Below are 20,007 nucleotides of genomic sequence, written 5' to 3' on the forward strand. Positions count from 1 at the left end.
TAATAGGCTGATTTAGTCACCCGTCTCTTCCACCCATTCTGTCAAATGTTTTCTTTGATAATTGCAGCCAGTTCAAACTTCAGCAAGGTTGAGAGATTCCTGTCCATTAAATATGTGTCTTGTGCTTATGCCCAGGCTGTGGGGCTCTCCTATTCCCCCAGCACACAGCTGTTCAAATATCTGGCATCAATGTTATTTTGATGCTGGGCATACAATAAATGTACTGGCCTCAGCTGGTCCATGAGAACCCCTGGGGCCTGCCCAGCAGGTGATGGGCTAGAACACACTTTGACACAGCTCTGAAAAGCATTGATGTGTCAAAAGTTGTGCACTGAAATTTTCTCGTAAGGAACCAAAACTTCAGCCTGTCAGTTGGATGTTCTTTAGCAACGAACCTTACCTAATGTAATTCCACGTTGAGTCTAGTGCCAAGATTTGAATCAGTGAAGTGAACCAGCTCAGCAGCAGACGGACCCCAAGAACAGGCACTTTAAATCTGATAGGATGGCATTTTCAGTCAATACTGCAGCATGGAAATCAGCCAAAAGAAAGGTAGCATAGAGTGAGCTTTTGCTGATTTGGTCAGTTCCTGCATAATGGTTTTACCTTGTCTGCATTGATCATGAAGCGTCAGCAGCTATTAAAAGTTAGGAAGGGAATATTTTTTTCCATTTGTCCAGCACTGTAGCAAACAGAGTTAAGAACAAAGAAATCTGGCTTATAGCAGGGTCAGGCCATTGGTGCATCTAGCTCAGTAGTCTACCTCTGGTGTGGGGAACCTGTGGCTCTCCAGCTGCTGCTAAACTTCCACCAGCATAGCCAGTGGTTAGGGATGATGGGAGTTGTTGTCTAGCAATGGGGGGGGGGCACAGGTTCTGCATCAATGGCCATCTTCCAGAGTAAACCTGTGGTGGAGGACGGTAGTGGAATGCTCTGCTTGAGCCTCTTCGCCTTGTAGAGCAGGAGTGGGTCTAACCTGTGCCCCTCCATAGGTTTAACTCTTAACTGTCTTCATCCCCAGCCAGCATGGTCAATCAGTGGTCTGGGATGATGTGAGCAAGGTTGGCACCCTGAACAGAAAGCAGCCCCATTCAGTGCAGATCTGCTTGAAGATTTTGCATCACTCTATTTGAGGCTTTCCAAATAAACGAGTATTTAGAAAGCAGACACTTAAACTAGCCTTAAGCCTATAAATGCCTGCAGATTTTTAGGTGAGAGCAAGCACAGAATGGCATGCTTTTCATTGATTTTTTTTCTTTATCCAAAAATAGAGAGCTAAAGTCCCACATTTCTAAGGAATCAGCTCAGAGGAAATTAAAACAGAAGGTCTGAAGTATACAATGTCTTAGAATGTATTTTATTAAGCTACATTTCAGCACAATAAGTTCATAAGCCCAGGTAGCTTGTTCTTGGGAGGATGCACTCTGGCTCAAACTGCCACATATGGACAAACATTTTCTGCCTCAGCAGCTGGTGGTCAAGAAGAGGAGCTTGTAGTGAAGATCACAGAAGATCCATCAGGAATCCAGCATCTCTGCTTCACTCGTCACGTGGCTCTTCGTACTTGTGCTTGATGTGCTTCCAGAGTTTCTGCATCATAAGAGACACAAGAATACAGTAATCTTAAGCAACAACCTCAGGAATGCTTGTTTGCAGTTGAATAGAATACTACAACCTGGCACAGTCCACTGCTTACTGCCACCAGGATTAATGGGTGGTATTTTGCAAAGCACAGCAATACAGTACCACTCAATAGTACTCCCAAGGTGATTTCAAATAAAGGTGACAACAGAGGTAACAAGATGTACATCTGCTTTGATAACCTGAACATGATAGGAGTGTCATCATTCCAGTAAATATGTTCATTCAAAAGTCCTGTTGAACTGAACTTACTCCATCCTCAAAAGCGAGATGAGCGCTGCACTCCATAGTCGCCTTTGAATGGACTTAACCGTCCAGGGGTCCTTTACTTTTTTACTCCCTAAAGGTGTAATTAGGACTACAGCGTTAAAGTCTATATTATGCATCCTCATTTTCTCATACAACTGCACTCTTTACTTGTCAACTGTTCTCTTTCTTTGCCTTTAACACTCTCTTTGCCTCAAAATCAGTGCTGTGGCCTCCCCAATTCTCCTCCAAAAGTACAACCACATTGAGAATAAAACATCCAGATATATGTCAACAGCAAAAAAACCCCTCAGAATAAGAAAGCTTGATTTCTATTATCTTTATAGATCACCAAAGTGCCTATAAAATAAATAAAATGATGATGAGCAGATGATAGGTGCCTGCCCCAGGGAGATTACAATCTGAATATCTGTCACAGGGAAGATGTGGAGAATGATAAAAGAGGAAAAATATGCCATTATTTCAGCTACACATTCTTAAGGTTATAGTTACAGTAGGACATGAAAACTAGAAGGTTGTGGCAAATGCTTCACAGAAAACATGAGTTTGATTGACGGATTTTGAAGGAATGAGGTTGCATTCATCCTGCGATGCTACATTTTAATATTTTAATGTTTCAATGTATTTTAATTTTTGTTTTTAACTTGTAATCATTCAACTTGTTTTTATTATTGCTTGTTAGCTGCCCTGAGCCCGGCCTTGGCTGGGGAGGGCGGGGTATAAATAAAAATAATTATTATTATTATCCCACAGGTGTTCTGGAAAGCAGTTCCAAGCATTCTGGGCAGCAGGAGAGAAACTGCTGAATCTTTTGAGGGAGCAAGAGACCTTGATTTATTTGCAAAAGCAGCCACTTCCTATGGCTCTTTCCCAGAAGCACAGGCCATTGTTCTCTTCCATGTATAAGGTGAAACACATGTTCTTCTCAAGTAGATGCTTCACAACCTGAACTACAAATTTCACAGGTGAACTAACAGATCATAATGGGTGGTAAGAACCATAGAATAACAATGCCATGGCCTTTGGCTAGCACAATAAAAGTTCATGCATGTAATTCAGCATTAAGTAGACACTTGGGACTTGACTTGGCACAGCTTATTTGTTTATAGTTTACCTGCCATGGCGTCTCCCCAAGACTTCTAGGAACTGTAGTCCCAACTGTTGTTAGTTCTGCTATAAATTAAAGTGCGTTAGTGACTGATTAAATTCTTTCATTACCCCGCTATGCTCACAATCCTGGTAGTTAAGATTGGTCACCACTCAAGATAAAACAAGGATCTTAACAGACCGTAGTCATTGCAAGCTGCACATCCTTTCAGGCCCTCTGGCCTTCGCTTGTTTGGGAGACTGTCCCTCGTACCTTCCTGGTGGCCCCATGCAAGACACACAGAGAAAGCCCAAGCAGGCGTTCAGCTATTTCGAAGAAGCGCGAGAGGCCCGAAGCCGGGGCCTCTCGTATATCAGGGCCCTGTTTGACCTTCGCCGAGCCCGGGCCCGCGTTCTACGAAAGTCCCCGGCTCGGGCCTGCGCGACCCTACAGGCCAACTTACCTCCTTGTTAACCTGCTCGAAGATGGAGTCCGCGCCCTGGTCGAAGGCTCGCTCGAAGAGCAAGGCGCCCACCACGACCGTGAGAGTGAAGGTAGCGCTGCGGCGTAAAAGCACTCGGTAGACCTGCTTGGCGAGCGTCATCTTCGGCAGCCTTCAGGTACCGCGCACGCGCAGCTCTCGCCCTCCTCTAGCAAGGGCGACCGCTCCGGCTGCCAAAGCTTTATGGGTAACGAAGCCTTTTCCCGCGCGGGATGATGGGCTTTGGAGTCCCGCTCCAGACCCCTAACCTGTAGTCTGCCGGGTAGATAAACTTCATTTCCCGGGATGCACCACGGTTGGTGTCACGTGATCCTTGAGCCTCATGCCTTTGGGAATCGTAGTCTTGTGTGCTTTCCGGGGATTTTAGAAGCCTGCCCCAAACTACAGCTGCTAGTTGGATAGAGTACTATAGTTAGAGATGCTGCCTGCTGGGTTCCTCTACCAGGTGTGAGGGGCGAGGCCTGTGATGTCTGTGTAAAGGGAGGTGAGTAGTCTGTTGGGCTGTTTTGCTTTACTTCCTTGCCGCCCATGGCTCCGGCTCTTATTTACAGTGGCATGGTCAGCTGCCTTCTACCAGGTAAGACCCGCTTGTCCATCCTGGTTGCCTTATACTGAGTCAGACCATTGGTCCACCTAACTCAGTATTGTCTACACGGACTGGCAGCAGCTCTGTAGAGGTTCAGGCAGGAGACGCTCCCAGCCGTGGCGGGAGGTGCTGGGGATTGAATCTGAGACTTTGGTATAAAGAGGTGTGGGAAATAGCTATTACAGTGGTACCCCGGGTTACATACGCTTCAGCTTACAGACTCCGTTAACCCAGAAATAGTGCTTCAGGTTAAGAACTTTGCTTCAGGATGAGAACAGAAATCGTGCTCCAGCAGCGCGGCAGCAGCGGGAGGCCCCATTAGCTAAAGTAGTGCTTCAGGTTAAGAACAGTTTCAGGTTAAGAACAAACCTCCGGAACGAATTAAGTACTTAACCCGAGGTACCACTGTAATGGTAAATTAGCATGTTCTGCTAAGGTAAGATGGGGAATATGCAGGAGAAATGAGGAGATATGGAAGGTGTTTGTAGAATTTGTACTGTTAAAACGGACAGGGGTCAAACCATCGCAAGAGGTGATGAAATTTTGGGAAGCTGGATAGTTACAATGGAACGGTCTCAGGGGTGGGGTGCACATTTTTATTCTTATTTATTCTTATTACTTTGTCAAAATAAAAAATAAAATTATATATAAATATCCGAGACTTTCACTGGTATCATCACATAGAGCAAGGAGTGTTAACTGCTTGGCAATACAGTGGTACCTCGGGTTACATACGCTTCAGGTTACAGACTCTGCTAACCCAGAAACAGTACCTCGGGTTAAGAACTTTGCTTCAGGATGAGAACAGAAATCGTGCTCCAGCAGCGCGGCAGCAGCAGAAGGCCCCATTAGCTAAAGTGGTGCTTCAGGTTAAGAACAGTTTCAGGTTAAGAACGGACCTTCAGAACAAATTAAGTACTTAACCTGAGGTACCACTGTACTGAGCTAGATAGACCAAAGGTTTGTCTGGGTATGTAGGGCAGCTTCTGGGGTTCCTTTCTCACCATTACCTGATCTTTAAAAAACCCAAAACAAAACAACCCTGGAGATGCTGGAGATTGAACTGGGCGATGGGGACTTTCAAAACACATGTTCTACCACCAAACATTTATCAGCAGATATCACTTCAGATTGGCAGCCGCATTAAGATTTTTGCAGCAAAGACAACATCAAAGAACCTGGCTATGTATGAAGAGACAAACAGATTTTGAAGCAATTTTAAAGTAACATTTGTATGATTCATCTTGGGAATGTTTGGGTGCCTAATTCCTTGATTGTTTGTTTGTTTAAAGCTTTATAAATTGCATTCTTGTTTAAAAAAAAAAGTTCCAAAAAGAATGAAAACATCAAGAAAATATCCCAAAAAATACCAGTTTGGTTAAAAAAAATAATCACATTGCAAAGGCTGGTCTAAACAACACCATTTTCAGAAGATGTCTGGAAGAAGGGAGTGATGTTTCCTGTCAAACTTCTACTGACAGTGAGTTCCACAGGGCAGGGCCTGCAATGCTAAAGGTTCTGTCCCCAGTAATAATAATAATAATAATAATAATAATAATAATAAAATTTTATTTATACCCCGCCCTCCCCAACCAAGACCAGGCTCAGGGCGGCTAACAACCAATAATAAAAACAAGTTGATTAAAATACAGTAGAGGCCAACTGAACCTCAGGGGAGTCAGGAACCACCAGAAATGCCCCCATCAGAGAACCTTTGTGACTGAGGTGGAGCATAAGGAGCAATTGTTTTCCCATTGTAGTTATGAGAATTTAAAAAAATAAATTCAAAAGTAATAGTTCAAGAGTGCGTGGGGAACTAGCACCATATTTATTTATAGTTTGGGCTCAAAAAATCTTGTGCCTCTATGACTTTAATAGCTTTCTAGGTGCCACTACTAGACTCTAGCCTATTTGCAACCATCATCCCAGCATCCGAAGCAAGTCTCAGTTGCCTTCTGGGCAGCAAATGAGCTGATTTGATCGATGAAGCCCAAAATGATTCTGACTCAACCATAAATTAGACTAGTCTCCTCTGCTGAGCTGTAATGTTGTTGTTTTTTTATAATTTTTACAATATTTATATACTGATTATCAACCATCATGCTTCTTGAAGTGGTATGCAATAATGCTGATCAGATTTATAGGCGGATGGGATTGCTATTACTGCAATAGACCCTATTAAGTCAGCCTGGTAAATGAGCCCACAAATAGTATTAGGCTGCAAAAATAAATATTGCTAGCCTGTTAATGAGGCTAGTGGAAGAGTGGGAGCTGTAGTCTCTGAAGCTGTAAGAATGTACCGAGAGCCTGTCTGCTGGATCTGGCCAAACACCCATCTAGTCCAGTATCCTGTTCTCAGGTTGACCAAACAGATGCTTCTTCTGGGAAGCCCATAGCCAGATCTGAGCACACCAGCTCTTTTTCCCACTTGTGATTCTCAGTGACTGATATTCAAAGGCTTACTGCCTTCATTAGTGAAGAAGAGGGCATACCCATTGTGGCTTAGTAGCCAGCGATAGTCTTCTGTTCCATGAATTTGTCTAATCCTTATTTTAAAGCTGTTCCCCAAGTAACTACATCTTGTGGAAGTAAACCTGTAGGAAAGCTGTGCAATCAAGGAAAAGAAGCCAAAGTCTGATCATTTCTCCCCCCCCCCCCATAATCTTTATTAGTTTTTCAATTAGATACTCCACATACACATATTGCATTACATTTTACATTTATACATGCTCTTCAGAGCTGACTTCCCTCCTTCTGGTTTTTTATATCACATATAATTTGATCGCATTATTTTCTTCCATTTTATATATTTTTATTCATTTTCCATATTTGTCCATAGTGTATCTATAAACAAATAAGTCCTCATGTTTATACAATTCTTGTTGTCTGTATTCATTTACCACTACTGTTAGTTATATTCGTTTCCTTGTACATTTTGCTTCTTATTTTCATTATCCATCGCTTTTCTCAATCTTTCCCTTTATGAAGTTTGTTTCCCAAAGTCTGATCATTTCATTGACATGTGGGTAAACAGTACAGTGGTACCTCGTTTTAAGTATTTAATTCGTTCCGGAGGTCCGTTCTTAACCTGAAACTGTTCTTAACCTGAAGCACCACTTTAGCTAATGGGGCCTCCCGCTGTCACCGCGCCGCCGGAGCACGATTTCTGTTCTTATCCTGAAGCAAAGTTCTTAACCTGAAGCACTATTTCTGGGTTAGCAGAGTCTGTAACCTGAAGCGTATGTAACCTGAAGCGTATGTAACCCGAGGTACCACTGTATTTGATCTTCCCTGCAGAGGTTTCCTTCAGCAAGCGTCTCCATGGGGAAGCGCTATTTCTGCGACTACTGCAACCGCTCTTTCCAGGACAACCTCCACAACAGGAAGAAGCACCTAAATGGGGTTCAGCACCTCCGGGCCAAGAAAGTCTGGTACGATCTGTTTCGAGGTAAGAGGCTGCTTGGTAAGAAAGAAGAGCCCTTCAGATGGATCAGGCCTATGGCTTATCTGGTCCACCATCCAGCGGCCAAGCAGATGCTTATGTTGGCTATTTGCAGTATGGTAGCGCTGCAGAGAGCTTGCTGGGGAGACCATGCATTAAAAGGGACTCAAAAATAACTTAAACAAGGTTTTAATAAGAAAAACAAAAACTCCTTTTACACTAAATACATTAACAAACAAACATGACCCAACCACCCCCAGGGTAATGGGAAAGCTAGGTGCTGCTCCTTATATACTACTGTACACCCAATTGCTGACAGAGCTTAATCAATACAACTCAGCAGCACCTGCTATGTTTCACAGCTGTAAAGCTGGGTCTCGTTATTTAGCTCTGGCCCTTGCTCTGGCCCCTTAAAGACATACACATCGAGTGGAACAATGATGAACCTTTACATTTAAAGAAACCATTCAACAGCTTATTAGGGGAAGCCCGCAAAGGGGACCTGAGAACGACAGCACTCTCTTCCCACTTACAAGTCCCAGCAAATGGTATTCGGAGGCATTTGCTGTCCCCGACAGGGGATATGGGACTCCCGATTGTAAGCCTGGGTGGGATTCTTGTGGGACGCCTCTTGCTTGCCCTAGTGGATGTGTGGAGCGAGGCTCCCTCACCTTATTTTACCCCTTAAGGTCCATAAATAGCAACACCCTAGTGGTCCTGGGCCCTAAGGAGGTCAGATTAGCCTCAACCAGAGCCAGGGCCTTTTCAACACTGGCTCTGGCCTGGTGGAACGCTCTGCCTCATGAGACCAGGGCCCTGCAGGATCTGATTTCTTTCCGCAGGGCCTGTAAGACAGAGTTGTTCCACCTGGCTCTTGGCTTGGAATTAACTTGACCCCCCTTTTCTTTTTTCCTTTTTCCTTCTGTGATGGAACTCCTGCTTGGGGACTTCCCTGGTTTTTTTCTGGCCCATGTAGGACCAGTCTGGATAGTTAGCCTTGGTGAAGACTTGACCTTCTCATCCCCCAAAAAGTTTTTGAGTTTCTGCTGAAGTGAGGCTGAATTTTAATGTTGTATTTTAATCTTGTTTTTAAGTTGTATTTCAATCAATTGTTTTATATTTGGTGTTAGCCGCCCTAAGCCTGGTCTTGGCTGGGGAGGGTGGGGAATAAATAAAATGTATTATTATTATTATTATTATTATTATTATTATTATTATTATTATCCTCTCCATACTTTTAAGCAGATTCCTGCATTGCAGGGGGTTGGACTAGATGACCTTTGGGACCCTTTCCAACTCTATGCTTCTGTAATCTTTTGCCCTCTACAGATAATGCAACCATCCTGCAGGAGGAGCAGAGTAAGAAACCGTGTCGGGAATTCCTGCTATCGGGTATGCTTTTCTTTTCATTGGGTTCCTCCCACCCCCAAAAAGCTGTTCTCAGGGGCAGGGAGAAGAGTATCAAATATGGGAGGTGCCCTGCTGGATCTGACCAAAGTAAACAAACCAACCCCTGTGTTGCAAAATATGAGTCAGCAATATCAGAAGCAACACAATGGCCAGAAACAATAACAATGTGAAAAACTTTATGGAATAATTCAAAACATCAAAACTAACAAACTGAAGTCTCTGAAAGTCCTTAAATGAATTACAGTGCCAGACTTTACCCGGCGGAGAGCAAGCTGTGAAGCTTTGTATAATTGCATGAGCACTGTTCCAGAGTATCTTTCATTATATCTATTTGAAAAAAAGATTGGTTAATGAAGAAATTACATATCTTTCTATTTACAAGTGTTGAACTAATTGGCTGATGAAGAATTCAACGAAACAGTAGTTGTTATCCGGAAGCACAATTCAGCAGAGTTCAGAGTTGAACATCAGAATTGGACATTTGATGATAAATAGCATTTGCTAGATAAATAGGTACCGGCAGGAAGATAAACGGCGTTTCCGTGTGCTGCTCTGGTTCGCCAGAAGCGGCTTAGTCATGCTGGCCACATGACCCGGAAGCTTTACGTCGGCTCCCTCGGCCAATAAAGCGAGATGAGCGCTGCAACCCCCAGAGTTGGTCACGACTGGGCCTAATGATCAGGAATCCCTTTACCTTTAAGCCTCCATAAATTTGTCTTCCCGCCCTTTTGAAACCGCTGAAGTTAGTAGCTGTCGCAGTGCATTTATTTCTCCCTAATTTTTAATTTGCGGCAGGTGGCAATAGACTGTAATAAATAATTGAATTTGTTTGCTCAAATGGTTATATAAAAATCCCGCCAATGGAGTTTTGTACACAGGAAGGGCCATACTGCCAGTAATGGAAAGGGGCGGGGGGTGATGCAAGTTTTGACAATTCTTGAATGCTGTAATATCTCTTGGTCCTGCTGTGGCGGTTAGCTCCTTTGTTCCTCTGAGGCTGTGGTTTCGTTCTTTAAAATTGTGCTTGCTTTGGATCTCTCAGCAGGACGGTGTGATTTTGGCCCCAACTGCAGGTTCTCCCACATGACGGAGGAAGATCTGGAGCAGCTGAATGCTCATGTGCAAGGTAAATGGGGTCTGGAGAACGTAGGCACCCATGGCCTTAACAGGGTGTGGGATAAACATAAGGAAAAGTGCTAATCCCTTCTGTAGACCCTGTGCAAATCACTGTTAGGCTGCCCTTTAAGCCAAGAGCAAGCTAGCATCTCCTGTGTTGCATTATGCCTGCTATGGCACTGAGGCTGGCTTCTTGCCAGAGCCTTGACTGCAGTCATTGTGATGGACATCTTTCCCCAAACGCAGCCCCCCACTCTGCAGCCTCCACTGCAAAGTGGAGGCCAGGGAAGGCCAGAGAGATCCGAGCAGCTGTTCCCAGCTCCTGTTGTGTTTGTTCACCAATTATACAGCTATTGATTATCAATGTAGGGTAAATGGGCTGGGCAAAAGCAAATAATTGAATCAGCTGGAGAGAGAAAGAGAAAGGCAGGGGAGCACAACTCTCCGTCCCCAACTCCTCTGCTTGATTCCGCAAATCGAAACCTTTTTAATTAAAGACTCTCCCCTGCAAAGACGACCCTGCTGCCTAGACTTCTGGCATTTGGCAAGCCTGCCGCAATTGATTTTTCGTGTCCCCACTGTGCAGAAAGGGGCACTCGGTTGGGGTTAAGCTTTCTTTGCTATCTCCCTGGGAGTTCTGAGCAAGATAAGCTGAACCCACAATGCTTTTTTGGGGGTGGGGGGGTCTCTTGGATGGGGGTGGGGAGCAATGGCTGCAGTGTTTCTGTTTTATGGAAGTTATTGACAATTTAACAATTATCCCATTGTCTTTGGGGAAGGGCTGTAGCTCAATGGTAGGGTGCCTAGCAAGCAGGAGGTCCCAGATTCAATCCCCCCAGCATCTCCAGGTAGACATGAGAGAGGTGCCTGGCTGAAATCTTGGAGAGCTGGTCAGTGTACACAATATTGAGCTAGGTGGACTGAGTATAAGGCAGCTTCCTATGTAAGTATGGAAAAGAGGCTAAAGTCGGGGTGGTGGGGGCCTTGTCCAAGCCCCGCTTTGAGGGGAAGCAATATGAATTTCACTCGGACAGACGGGGGGTAAGCAAGATGTTTTATACCCTTCAAGTGTAGGGCCAGGCCAGGCACGACACAGGAGATTTGTGATTCATTTATTTTAAAAGCATTTCCATACCACTCGATAGTTTGACATCTCTAAGCGGTATGCATGGAGGCAACTTAAAAACAGTACAGTGGTACCTCGGGTTACATACACTTCAGGTTACAGACGCTTCAGGTTACAGACTCCGCTAACCCAGAAATAGTACCTCGGGCTAAGAACTTTGCTTCAGGATGAGAACAGAAATCGTGCTCCGGCGGCACGGTAGCAGTGGGAGGCCCCATTAGCTAAAGTGGTGCTTCAGGTTAAGAACAGTTTCAGGTTAAGAACGGACCTCCGGAACGAATTAAGTACTTAACCCGAGGTACCACTGTATTGTTGAAAACGGAGCTGCAACATTAAAAAACCCCACAAAGCAGCATTATTACAAACAAACAAACAAACAAACAAACAAACAAACCGGAAATTCAGTAGTAACAGGGCCAGTTTTCTAGGTCAGGGAAAGCCTGGGCAAAACGATGTCTTTGCAAGGCATATGACACAATGAGTGGATGATGGATGGGGCAGGGCATTCCACAACGGTAGAAAATGCCTGTTTTTGGCTCCTCTCTTGAACCTAAACCAGAGAGGTTGTGGGATGGATGGCGGGGGGGGCGGGGAGACTCTTCCATGTTACCCGTTTCTAGCTACTCCTCCCTCATTCCCCCTTCTTTCCCCGGCTGCACTCATGAATATTCAGCAGGCTGGAAGAATAATTGGCTGCCACTGCCGAGCTGGCGCGATCCTTCACTCTGCTGGAGTGGTGGCGGTGTTAATTTCACACCCTGTCGGAAAATGTTTAACATTTTGCTTAAAAGCGTGACATATGGCACCGTCTTGGTTTGGAGCAGGTGGTTGGCAGGAGGGTGGGTGCTGCAGGAGGTGGGTGGGGGGTCCTCCGGGGTAGGTGGTAGGAGATGCCTTTTTTGGATTCTGTTCTGGAATGGTTTCCTCTGGGGACTGGGCAGGGTGATCTGATCATTAGTATGGGGAGCAGTGTTGTCCAAGTCCCTCTCTCCCCGCTTTCCCATTGAGTTTTTTGGTATTCAGGTGCCCCCAGGAATCTGTGTTCTTGTTGCTGATGAATGGAACGTTTCCTCCCGACTGCCTCCTGCAATCACTCAAGCTGTCTCTGGCTTATTCTGCCTTCGGGCCCGTGATTGCACTGTTAATGTCAACGAGCCAGGATGTTTCCCCTCCCCGAATATGCATTAATGCACCAAAGCCATAGAAAAGCAACAGCACAGGCCGCCTTTGAAAGGAGAGACTAATCTGGGGAAGGGGCTTGCTTTGGGTCACCAAGGCAAAATTTCCATGCCTGGCTTGTTTTGCAACGGGCATCAGTGTGAGTCCTGTGTCCCTGCTCAGGGACGGAGGGTGAGAATGCGAGTTCTGCCCCAGTCGTAACCGGGCGGCAGGGAAACCACAGCTCCAAGCCCGCGCAGATTCCTAAACCAAGGGTGTAGAAATTCAGCCTGCGTGTAAGAAGAGGATGGCTGCTGGATCAGGCTAGCATCCTGTTCTCACAGTGGCCAACCAGATGCCTGTGGGAAGCCAGAAAGCAGGCCCTGAGCACAAGTTCACTTTTCTCTCCCATGAGTTACAGCAACTGATGTTTAGAAGCATTGCTGCTTCTGACCATTGAGGCAGAGCAATATCCATCATGGTGTTTGCGGCAGCTAGGCTGGTGAGTGGGAGCAGCTGCTGAGACCACATCATACTGGTCCTAAAGGATCTGACTGGCTCCCCGTACGTTTCCAAGCACTATTCAAAGTGTTGGTGCTGACGTTTAAAGCCCTAAGCGGCCTCGGCCCTGTATATCTGAAGGAGCGTCTCCACCCCCATCGTTCAGCCCGGAAACTGAGGTCCAGCTCCGAGGGCCTTCTGGTGGTTCCCTCCCTGCGAGAAGTGAGGTTACAGGGAACCAGGCATAGGGCCTTCTTGGTAATGGCACCCGACCTGTAGAATGCCCTCCAATCAGATGTCAAGGAAATGAGTAACTATATTATCTTCAGGACACAGCTGAAGGCAGCCCTGTACTGTATAAGGAATCTTTTTAATGTGCAATGTGTTGTTATTTTTTTATATCAGATGGAAGCTGGCCAAAATGGCTGGGGCAACCCAGTCAGATGGGTGGGGTACAAATAATATAATTATTATTATTTACTGGATCAGGCCAATAGTCAGTCTAATCCAGCATCCTGTTCTCACAGTGGCCAACAAAGGGCCACTTCTGGGAAGCCTGTAAGCAAAGACTTGAGTCCCTCCTGGGGTTTCCAGCAACTGTACTGCTCCCAACACATAAACCGCAGAATTTGATCCCACAAGATCTAGTCCCCCTTTTTCCTAATACTAGGAAATACGACTCCAAACGTTGGAAAATTTGGGACAGACAAAAGTGCTTCCTCACACAGTGATGAACTCACCAAGCCGAGGTTGCGCCAATGCTTCAGGCATCAAACCTGTTTCCAAATCTCCTTCTCCTCCTTCTTGTGCCTTGCAGTCATGCCATTGCTCCATTGAACTATGGAACTCGCTGCTGCAGGGGGCCACCAACCAGGGCGGCTTTAAAACAGGACTGGATAAATTGGTGGAGGAGAAGGCTGATCAACAGCTGTTCAGCACCACAAAGGCTTCGCTTTGCCTCCGCAGTCGGAGACAGTAATGCTTCTGCATTCTAATAATAATAAATAAATAATAAAATTTTATTTATCTCCCGCCCTCCCCAGCTAACGCTGTGCTCAGAGCGGCTAACAACATTAAATTCTAGTTGCGGGAAGCCACAGGAGGAGAGAAGGCTCTTGTATTCGGGTCTGGCTTGTGGGCTTACCAGAAAAGGCTTCTGGTTAGCCACAGTGAGAACAGGAACGCTGGACTATTGGCTTGATCCTTCAGAGCTCTTTTGATGTTCTTGTGGCTCTTCTGTCTGTTTTTGGAGAGCAACATGGACCTGTCTTCTGAAGCAGGAACTGCAGCTGGCCCTTCTCTTGCTGCTCTGTGCACAACCTGTGAGTCTCATTGGCCCTCTCCCCGGTTTCTTTTTAACTGCCGTGTGGACCGCACTCAGTGATCCTCCCAGCCTGTACAAATTCTGCCAAGGCAAAGGACGTTGTTGCTGTTGTTCTTTTGAAAAAAAGCTGTTCCACGATTTGGAGCTGCGTAGGTGGAGGACTGGATAAGATGGGAAGGCAGAACCATCCGTCCAGAACTGGCCAAATCGCAGACGGAACGGCAGCTGGGAAGGTGGTTCCGTAAAGGGAACCACGGCGCCTGGGCCAGAACTGTCAGCTGCAGGAATACAAGGGGAAATAACCAGGAGTGTGTTCAATGGGGCGAAAGGCTGTTGGGCTAAATGAGATTGCCCTTGTCTGTCTTTCCAAAAAAACAGAAGAGAGGAGGGCGAAAGAGCAGCGGCTGGACAAGGCAGTCGTCACGCCTGGCACCATTGATGAGTGGCTGGAGAAGAGAGCCAAGCGGCTTGGCACAGCTCAGACTGACAGGTAATGCACTCTCTGCAGCTGGGGGGGTTGGGGCGCGAGATTTAGGTGATGGCAAAGCTCTGCCTCCACAGTTGGAAGCAGCAATGTGGGAGGGGAGAGTGCTCTTTTTTTATTTTAAATAAATTTTATTAGTATTTTCCACACAACAACAACAACACGAAAGATATCGAAAAATAACAATACACAACGCACAAAAATCAACATTCAAAAACTAAAGAAAGCAACAACAACAATAAAAAACAAATCCATATCTTACAAGTTAATATTATAGACACTAAAACAACAACAACAAGACATTGACTTCCACCAATCCCACAGCACCTCCTTTATCTCTCATTGCGTCTTCCTGTTTTCCTGTTTTCTTTATCACCTCTATCCTAAGATCTAGATATAAATCCCTCTTTCATATCCTTTCACTTCACAAGGTTATTCCAGACTCAGCCAGATTTCTGTCCTCGAACCTTGACATCCCCAGATGTTGTTGAACTACAACTCCCATCGCCCCTAACTAGCAAGGCCAGAGCTCAGGGATGATGGGAGTTGTAATCCAACAACATCTGGGGACCCACAGGTTGAGAACCGCTGTCTAGTCTGACCCTCCCTGTTTGCAATATTGAGATGTTGACACTGACCCTACCTCACAGGGTTGTTGTTGCAAAGGTTACTGAGTTGTTGGTGGGGTGCCCTGAGCCCTGCAAAAGCTCTGTAGAAATATGGAGTCTTGTAGGGTTGTTGTTTTTTTAATATAAAAAAGTATCTGATTTCCAATGCTGTGCTTTTCTTCTCTCAGTCCCCTCTCCGAGGAAGAGTCAGTTTTCCAGTATCCACCTGGCTGGCCTTCGGTCCAGGATCTTCCACCTTCCCTGCAGGCTCCGCCTCCTGGTGGATGGCAGGTGCCACCCAATCTCCAATGGGGATGATTCTGCTGACGCAACCAGGACGCCCTTCAGAACACCCTTATGCCTTTGCTTCCAGTGTTGCGGAGGAAATACAACAGGAACAGGGAACCTGCGGGCCTCCAGATGTTGAACTGCAGCTCCCATCCTCATCAGAGGGTGGCTGTGTTGGTTGGTGCTGATTGGAGCTGGAATCTTGGGGCGGCGCCACATCCTTCCCATCCCTGATACAGGATGTACATGTATATCCTTTCAGCTGTTCCGATTATTGACAGGTGTCCTGGTGCTCAAGTTCATGCATATATAATACGGAAAATGCAAAGGGGAATCAAAACAAAGTGGACCTTATTTAAGGTAATGGTTTGGTGAGAAAAAAGAAAATGTGAAAATTGCTAATGGAAGAAGTCAGCTGATTGGGCACTGAAGGGTTCGCTCTGGCAGTCCTTGGAAGGGTGTCCTAGGGTAGAATGGTCCCATCTCAAGACTCTCCGTTGTGAGGGGCAGACCTATTCTGCCCTTTGTGGCTCCGCTGTCAGTACTGTGGGGGTTAGCAAAAGGGGGGACGTTATGGAAGGGTGCACCTTGGATTAACCAGATCCAAAGTGCTCATCTTCCCACAGTGTGGCTCCAAAGGGTGGTGGGTGTGGGGCTAAGACCCACCAACCCTGGGAGAGAAAATTCAGAAGGAGGAAGCGTTCTGGATGATGAAAGCAGAAGAAAATGGGGAGGGGAAGGGGAAACCATCCTAACCCACAGATGCCATCAACCACCCCAGCAAGAACCCCACAGCTCCCTGGATTTTGCAGTCCCTCCAACTTGGATTCTTTGCTTTACCTGCAGAGGGTGGGAATATCTATTGTTGTTGTTTAAATAAAGCTGAAATTTGTACTTCCTGTGTACTTGTAAAGATAAATGTTTATATTTCTACAGAACCAAGATTTTGGGACACGTGTGTGGGAGAGAATATTAAATCGGCAGTACCATTTGAGTGTCCAAACTTGCGTTATTTGACTTCCTTCTCTTTGCTGCCTAGTAAAAATGTGTGCTGGGGGAACGCCAAGAGTTTTAACTCCTGTGACATTGCACATGCCCAGCGTTGGGTTTAAGATTTGGCCCTTGGCTGCTATGCATATGCTGTTGTTTGTGTGCCAGGGATCTGCAGCTGGTGTGGGCACTGTGCTTGGTGTGCTGATGGCAAGGCTGAGGACAGGGCTGGCATCATAGGGCACCTGTCAAGGTGCCACCTGTTTAAAAGCCCTCATTGCAGAGCAGCAATGGGAGATCTGTGGCCCTTGTTTTTTTGCTGTGTTTTGCACCTCCCATCATCATTTGCCTGACTTGCCAATTGGGTCCAATCTACTGGGAGAGCAGGGCTTGCTCTGAGGATCTTAAAAACCAGGTAGGTTCATAAAGGCAAAGAGTGTAAAACAGAGGGGACACTTATGCATGTTTGGTGGACCTGCGAAAAAATCAAAAGCTTCTGGAACACAGTATATGATGAGCTTAAAAAAATGTTTAAGCATAACTTTATGAAAAATACAGAAGCTTTTCTGCTAGGGATAATGGACACAGGTATAGCAAGAGAAGATCAGAAAATATCCCTCTATGCCACAGCAGTGGCAAGGATCCTAACTGCTAAAAACTGGAAAAAAGAAACTGCCAACAAAAAAGGAATGGCAAGACAAACTGTTAGAGTATATTGAACTGGCTAGATTAACAGAGGCAATTGGAGATCACACTAGACAAGAGTTTCAAAAAGCATGGGGAAAATGCAGAGAATACTTCACAAAACAGTGCCCTAAAATACATACCTGGATTTGTTTCGATTAATGTCTGTAGGATATTTAAGTTATAATTTGAAAAATCTTAATAATTATTCATAAAGGAAACAGTTTATAAGAAGTAAATAAGGAGGCCAGATACAGGATAAACGAAGTCTTTTATTTCGTTGTTTGTATTGTATGTTATGCTCACTGTATGTTATGTTCATGTTTAATGAGGGTGGATTGTATATTGGGGTGGGGTGGGTTTAATGAGGGTGGGTTAAAAATTATTTTAAAAAAACAACAACATAAAGGCAAAGAGCCAGGCCTTTCAGTAACCGGGTCCCAGATCATTTAGGGCTTTGAAGGGAAAAGCCAGCGCAAAAAAGTATGCCCTGAAGCTGGAACCAAATTGGTAACCAATGTAGCTGCTGTAGGGAGAGTGCTTCGTGATCCTTTTACCAGCATCCTGGCGTTTTGAACCATTCGAGATCTCTACAGTGTCTTCAAGGGCAGCCCAACTGCGAGAGCATTACTCTCACCTTGTCTGGATGGTGACAACGCCTGCGTGACTGAAGTGCTGGAGGATTGTGGATCTAGTGCAAAATATCTCTTGTCCCTGTAATCACATTGAGCAGTCTAAAACCACCATAAGGCTACTAAGAAATGGGACGCTGGAAGAAGGTGAATGTCGGGGGCTGGACTGAGGAAGAATGGTGGGGACCGCCCCCCCCCCTAAATCTTCCTGGAAACAGGAGGACAGTATAGATTTACAACAGTGGTTTGCAGAAGGTCATAGAGACGACAGAGGGGAGAAGCTGGGAAATATTGGGAAAGCAGCAGGAAGAAGAAGCACCAGGGGAGAGACAGCTGACAGACTCTCATGTCTTTAGACAGCATTCCAGACCCCCCCCCCATCTCCCAGGACTAAGCGGGCATTGAGAGTAGTAGAACAGAAAACTCAGAGGCTGAAAGCTCAGATCAGCCAGCACAGGGGTGATGTAGAATAAGAGAGACAGAGGAGATGGGACTTGGAGCAACACCATTATCTAAGAGAGACTGCATGTCTTCATCTCTCTGTGAATAGTGAATGAAGTACAGTGGTACCTTGGGTTAAGTACTTAATTCATTCCGGAGGTCCGTACTTGACCTGAAACTGTTCTTAACCTGAAGCACCACTTTAGCTAATGCGGCCTCCTGCTGCTGCCGCGCCGCCAGAGCACAATTTCTGTTCTCATCCTGAAGCAAAGTTCTTAACCTGAAGCAATATTTCTGGGTTAACGTAGTTTGTAACCTGAAGCATATGTAACCTGAAGCGTATGTAACCCGAGGTACCACTGTACTTGGTAAGAAGGGACGCAGGTGGCGCTGTTCGAATCCCCATGACAAGGTGAGCTCCCGTGCTTGGTCCCTGCTCCTGCCAACCTAGCAGTTTGAAAGCACGTCAAAGTGCAAGTAGATAAATAGGTACCGCTCTGGTGGGAAGGTAAACAGCGTTTCCATGTGCTGCTCTGGTTTGCCAGAAGCAGCTTAGTCATGCTGGCCACATGACCTGGAAGCTGTACGCCGGCTCCCTCGGCCAATAAAGCGGGATGAGCGCCGCAACCCCAGGGTCGGTCACGACTGGACCTAATGGTCAGGGGTCTCTTTACCTTTACTTGGTAAGAACTCTTGTTTATCTGCTTCTTGGCTGCCACCATGGGAGGGTTTGGATTCCTCGAAGCCTGACAGTGAACCAGTACAGAGCAGTGTTTAGAATGCTGGACTAGGACCTAATAGATCAGGAGTCATGGACTGGCTGAATGTAGAGGAGTAGTGGGAGGGAAACCCAAGGGGAAGAAGGCTCAGAGCCAGGGAAAGAAAAGGGATATAAATTTAAAAAGAGAGAGAAGGTGTCTCCCTCTTAAGTGTGGTAAACAACAGGTTCTAATATAATACATAGATGCCTGCTGGCAACAGGTTTTGATCTAAACACACACACACACACACACACACACACACACACACACACACACACGTGGTTCTGTGTCAACAGCAGAAGCCATTGCAAGGGGACAGGAAAGAAGCTATATGGGGACGACCTGATCTCATCAAAGTCCGAAGCCATTGAGTTGTGTGATCACAGCCCCAGAGCTCACAGTTTACCTGTAGGGAATCATAAATTACCAGCTTTTTATAGCCTTGTATTCTCCTTATTTTTTAAACAGTGCTGTGAGTAGGAAGCTGTAATGGCACGATGCATCATCGATGTGCCAGCTGTTAGGGGTGAACTTGTTAAAGAGTGCCATCGGAAAGGAGCTTGGCTGGGGGAAGTGCAGGCAGCGTGTGCCCCAGCAGGGTATTAATTCAGCATGTATAGCCTATTAACCAGAGGTGCCTGGACGGAGGGCCAGAGATCGCAGGGTGGTTGCTGAGGGCCTGGAGGCAGCTTGATGGGTCATCACCCACAGCCTATCACTCTAGATTGCTCCCAGCTGTTGCCTCCCATTAAGAGCTTGTTAAAATGCATTGCACTTTCCCTACACATTCATGCGCTCCCCTCTTTCATTCAGCTTCTCTGTGCCAGTGGTCACTGGAACAGTTGTGGTGGGACTCTGAATAGGAAGGGAGGGTTGGTGGTACTAATGGAACAAAGTGTCCGTATGAAAGTATCTCTCCACTCAGAAGGGAATTGCCAGCTGGTTCATTCCTCTTTACA

At 45.9% G+C, this 20,007-nt stretch overlaps 2 protein-coding genes and 1 long non-coding RNA gene across 3 annotated transcripts; 1 reads left to right on the plus strand and 2 right to left on the minus strand.

Annotated features, from left to right (window-relative positions):
• Nucleotides 1–1,341: 1,341 nt before the first annotated feature.
• UQCR10 (ubiquinol-cytochrome c reductase, complex III subunit X) lies at nucleotides 1,342–3,660 on the minus strand. The gene is made up of 2 exons (XM_083717834.1): nucleotides 3,459–3,660; nucleotides 1,342–1,590 (listed from the first exon to the last, which is right to left on the minus strand). Exons 1-2 carry the CDS (start codon nucleotides 3,597–3,599, stop codon nucleotides 1,540–1,542), a joined length of 192 nt encoding a protein of 63 aa, XP_083573960.1. The 5' UTR covers nucleotides 3,600–3,660; the 3' UTR covers nucleotides 1,342–1,539.
• On the minus strand, nucleotides 1,730–3,450 carry LOC310834298. The gene is made up of 2 exons (XR_014559162.1): nucleotides 2,660–3,450; nucleotides 1,730–2,493 (listed from the first exon to the last, which is right to left on the minus strand). It is a non-coding gene; the product is annotated as an uncharacterized lncRNA (long non-coding RNA).
• A 136-nt stretch (nucleotides 3,661–3,796) lies between the features above and the next one.
• On the plus strand, nucleotides 3,797–16,543 carry ZMAT5 (zinc finger matrin-type 5). The gene is made up of 6 exons (XM_083717786.1): nucleotides 3,797–3,981; nucleotides 7,381–7,531; nucleotides 8,855–8,917; nucleotides 9,981–10,061; nucleotides 14,539–14,650; nucleotides 15,441–16,543. Exons 2-6 carry the CDS (start codon nucleotides 7,405–7,407, stop codon nucleotides 15,568–15,570), a joined length of 513 nt encoding a protein of 170 aa, XP_083573912.1. The 5' UTR covers nucleotides 3,797–3,981; nucleotides 7,381–7,404; the 3' UTR covers nucleotides 15,571–16,543.
• The last annotated feature ends 3,464 nt before the right edge of the window (nucleotides 16,544–20,007 follow it).

The sequence above is a fragment of the Podarcis gaigeae genome (genome assembly GCF_964106915.1).
Source record: "Podarcis gaigeae genome assembly, chromosome: 16".
NCBI classification, from domain to species: domain Eukaryota; kingdom Metazoa; phylum Chordata; class Lepidosauria; order Squamata; family Lacertidae; genus Podarcis; species Podarcis gaigeae.

Bases quoted from the DNA above. Each gene is read 5' to 3' on its own strand.
- UQCR10 (XM_083717834.1), bottom strand. From the start codon at position 3,599: ATGACGCTCGCCAAGCAGGTCTACCGAGTGCTTTTACGCCGCAGCGCT. The intron at 1,591-3,458 runs GTAAGTTGGCCT...CTTATGATGCAG, and splicing joins TCGAGCAGGTTAACAAGGAG to AAACTCTGGAAGCACATCAA.
- ZMAT5 (XM_083717786.1), top strand. From the start codon at position 7,405: ATGGGGAAGCGCTATTTCTGCGACTACTGCAACCGCTCTTTCCAGGAC. The intron at 10,062-14,538 runs GTAAATGGGGTC...CCAAAAAAACAG, and splicing joins GCTGAATGCTCATGTGCAAG to AAGAGAGGAGGGCGAAAGAG. The intron at 14,651-15,440 runs GTAATGCACTCT...TTCTTCTCTCAG, and splicing joins GGCACAGCTCAGACTGACAG to TCCCCTCTCCGAGGAAGAGT.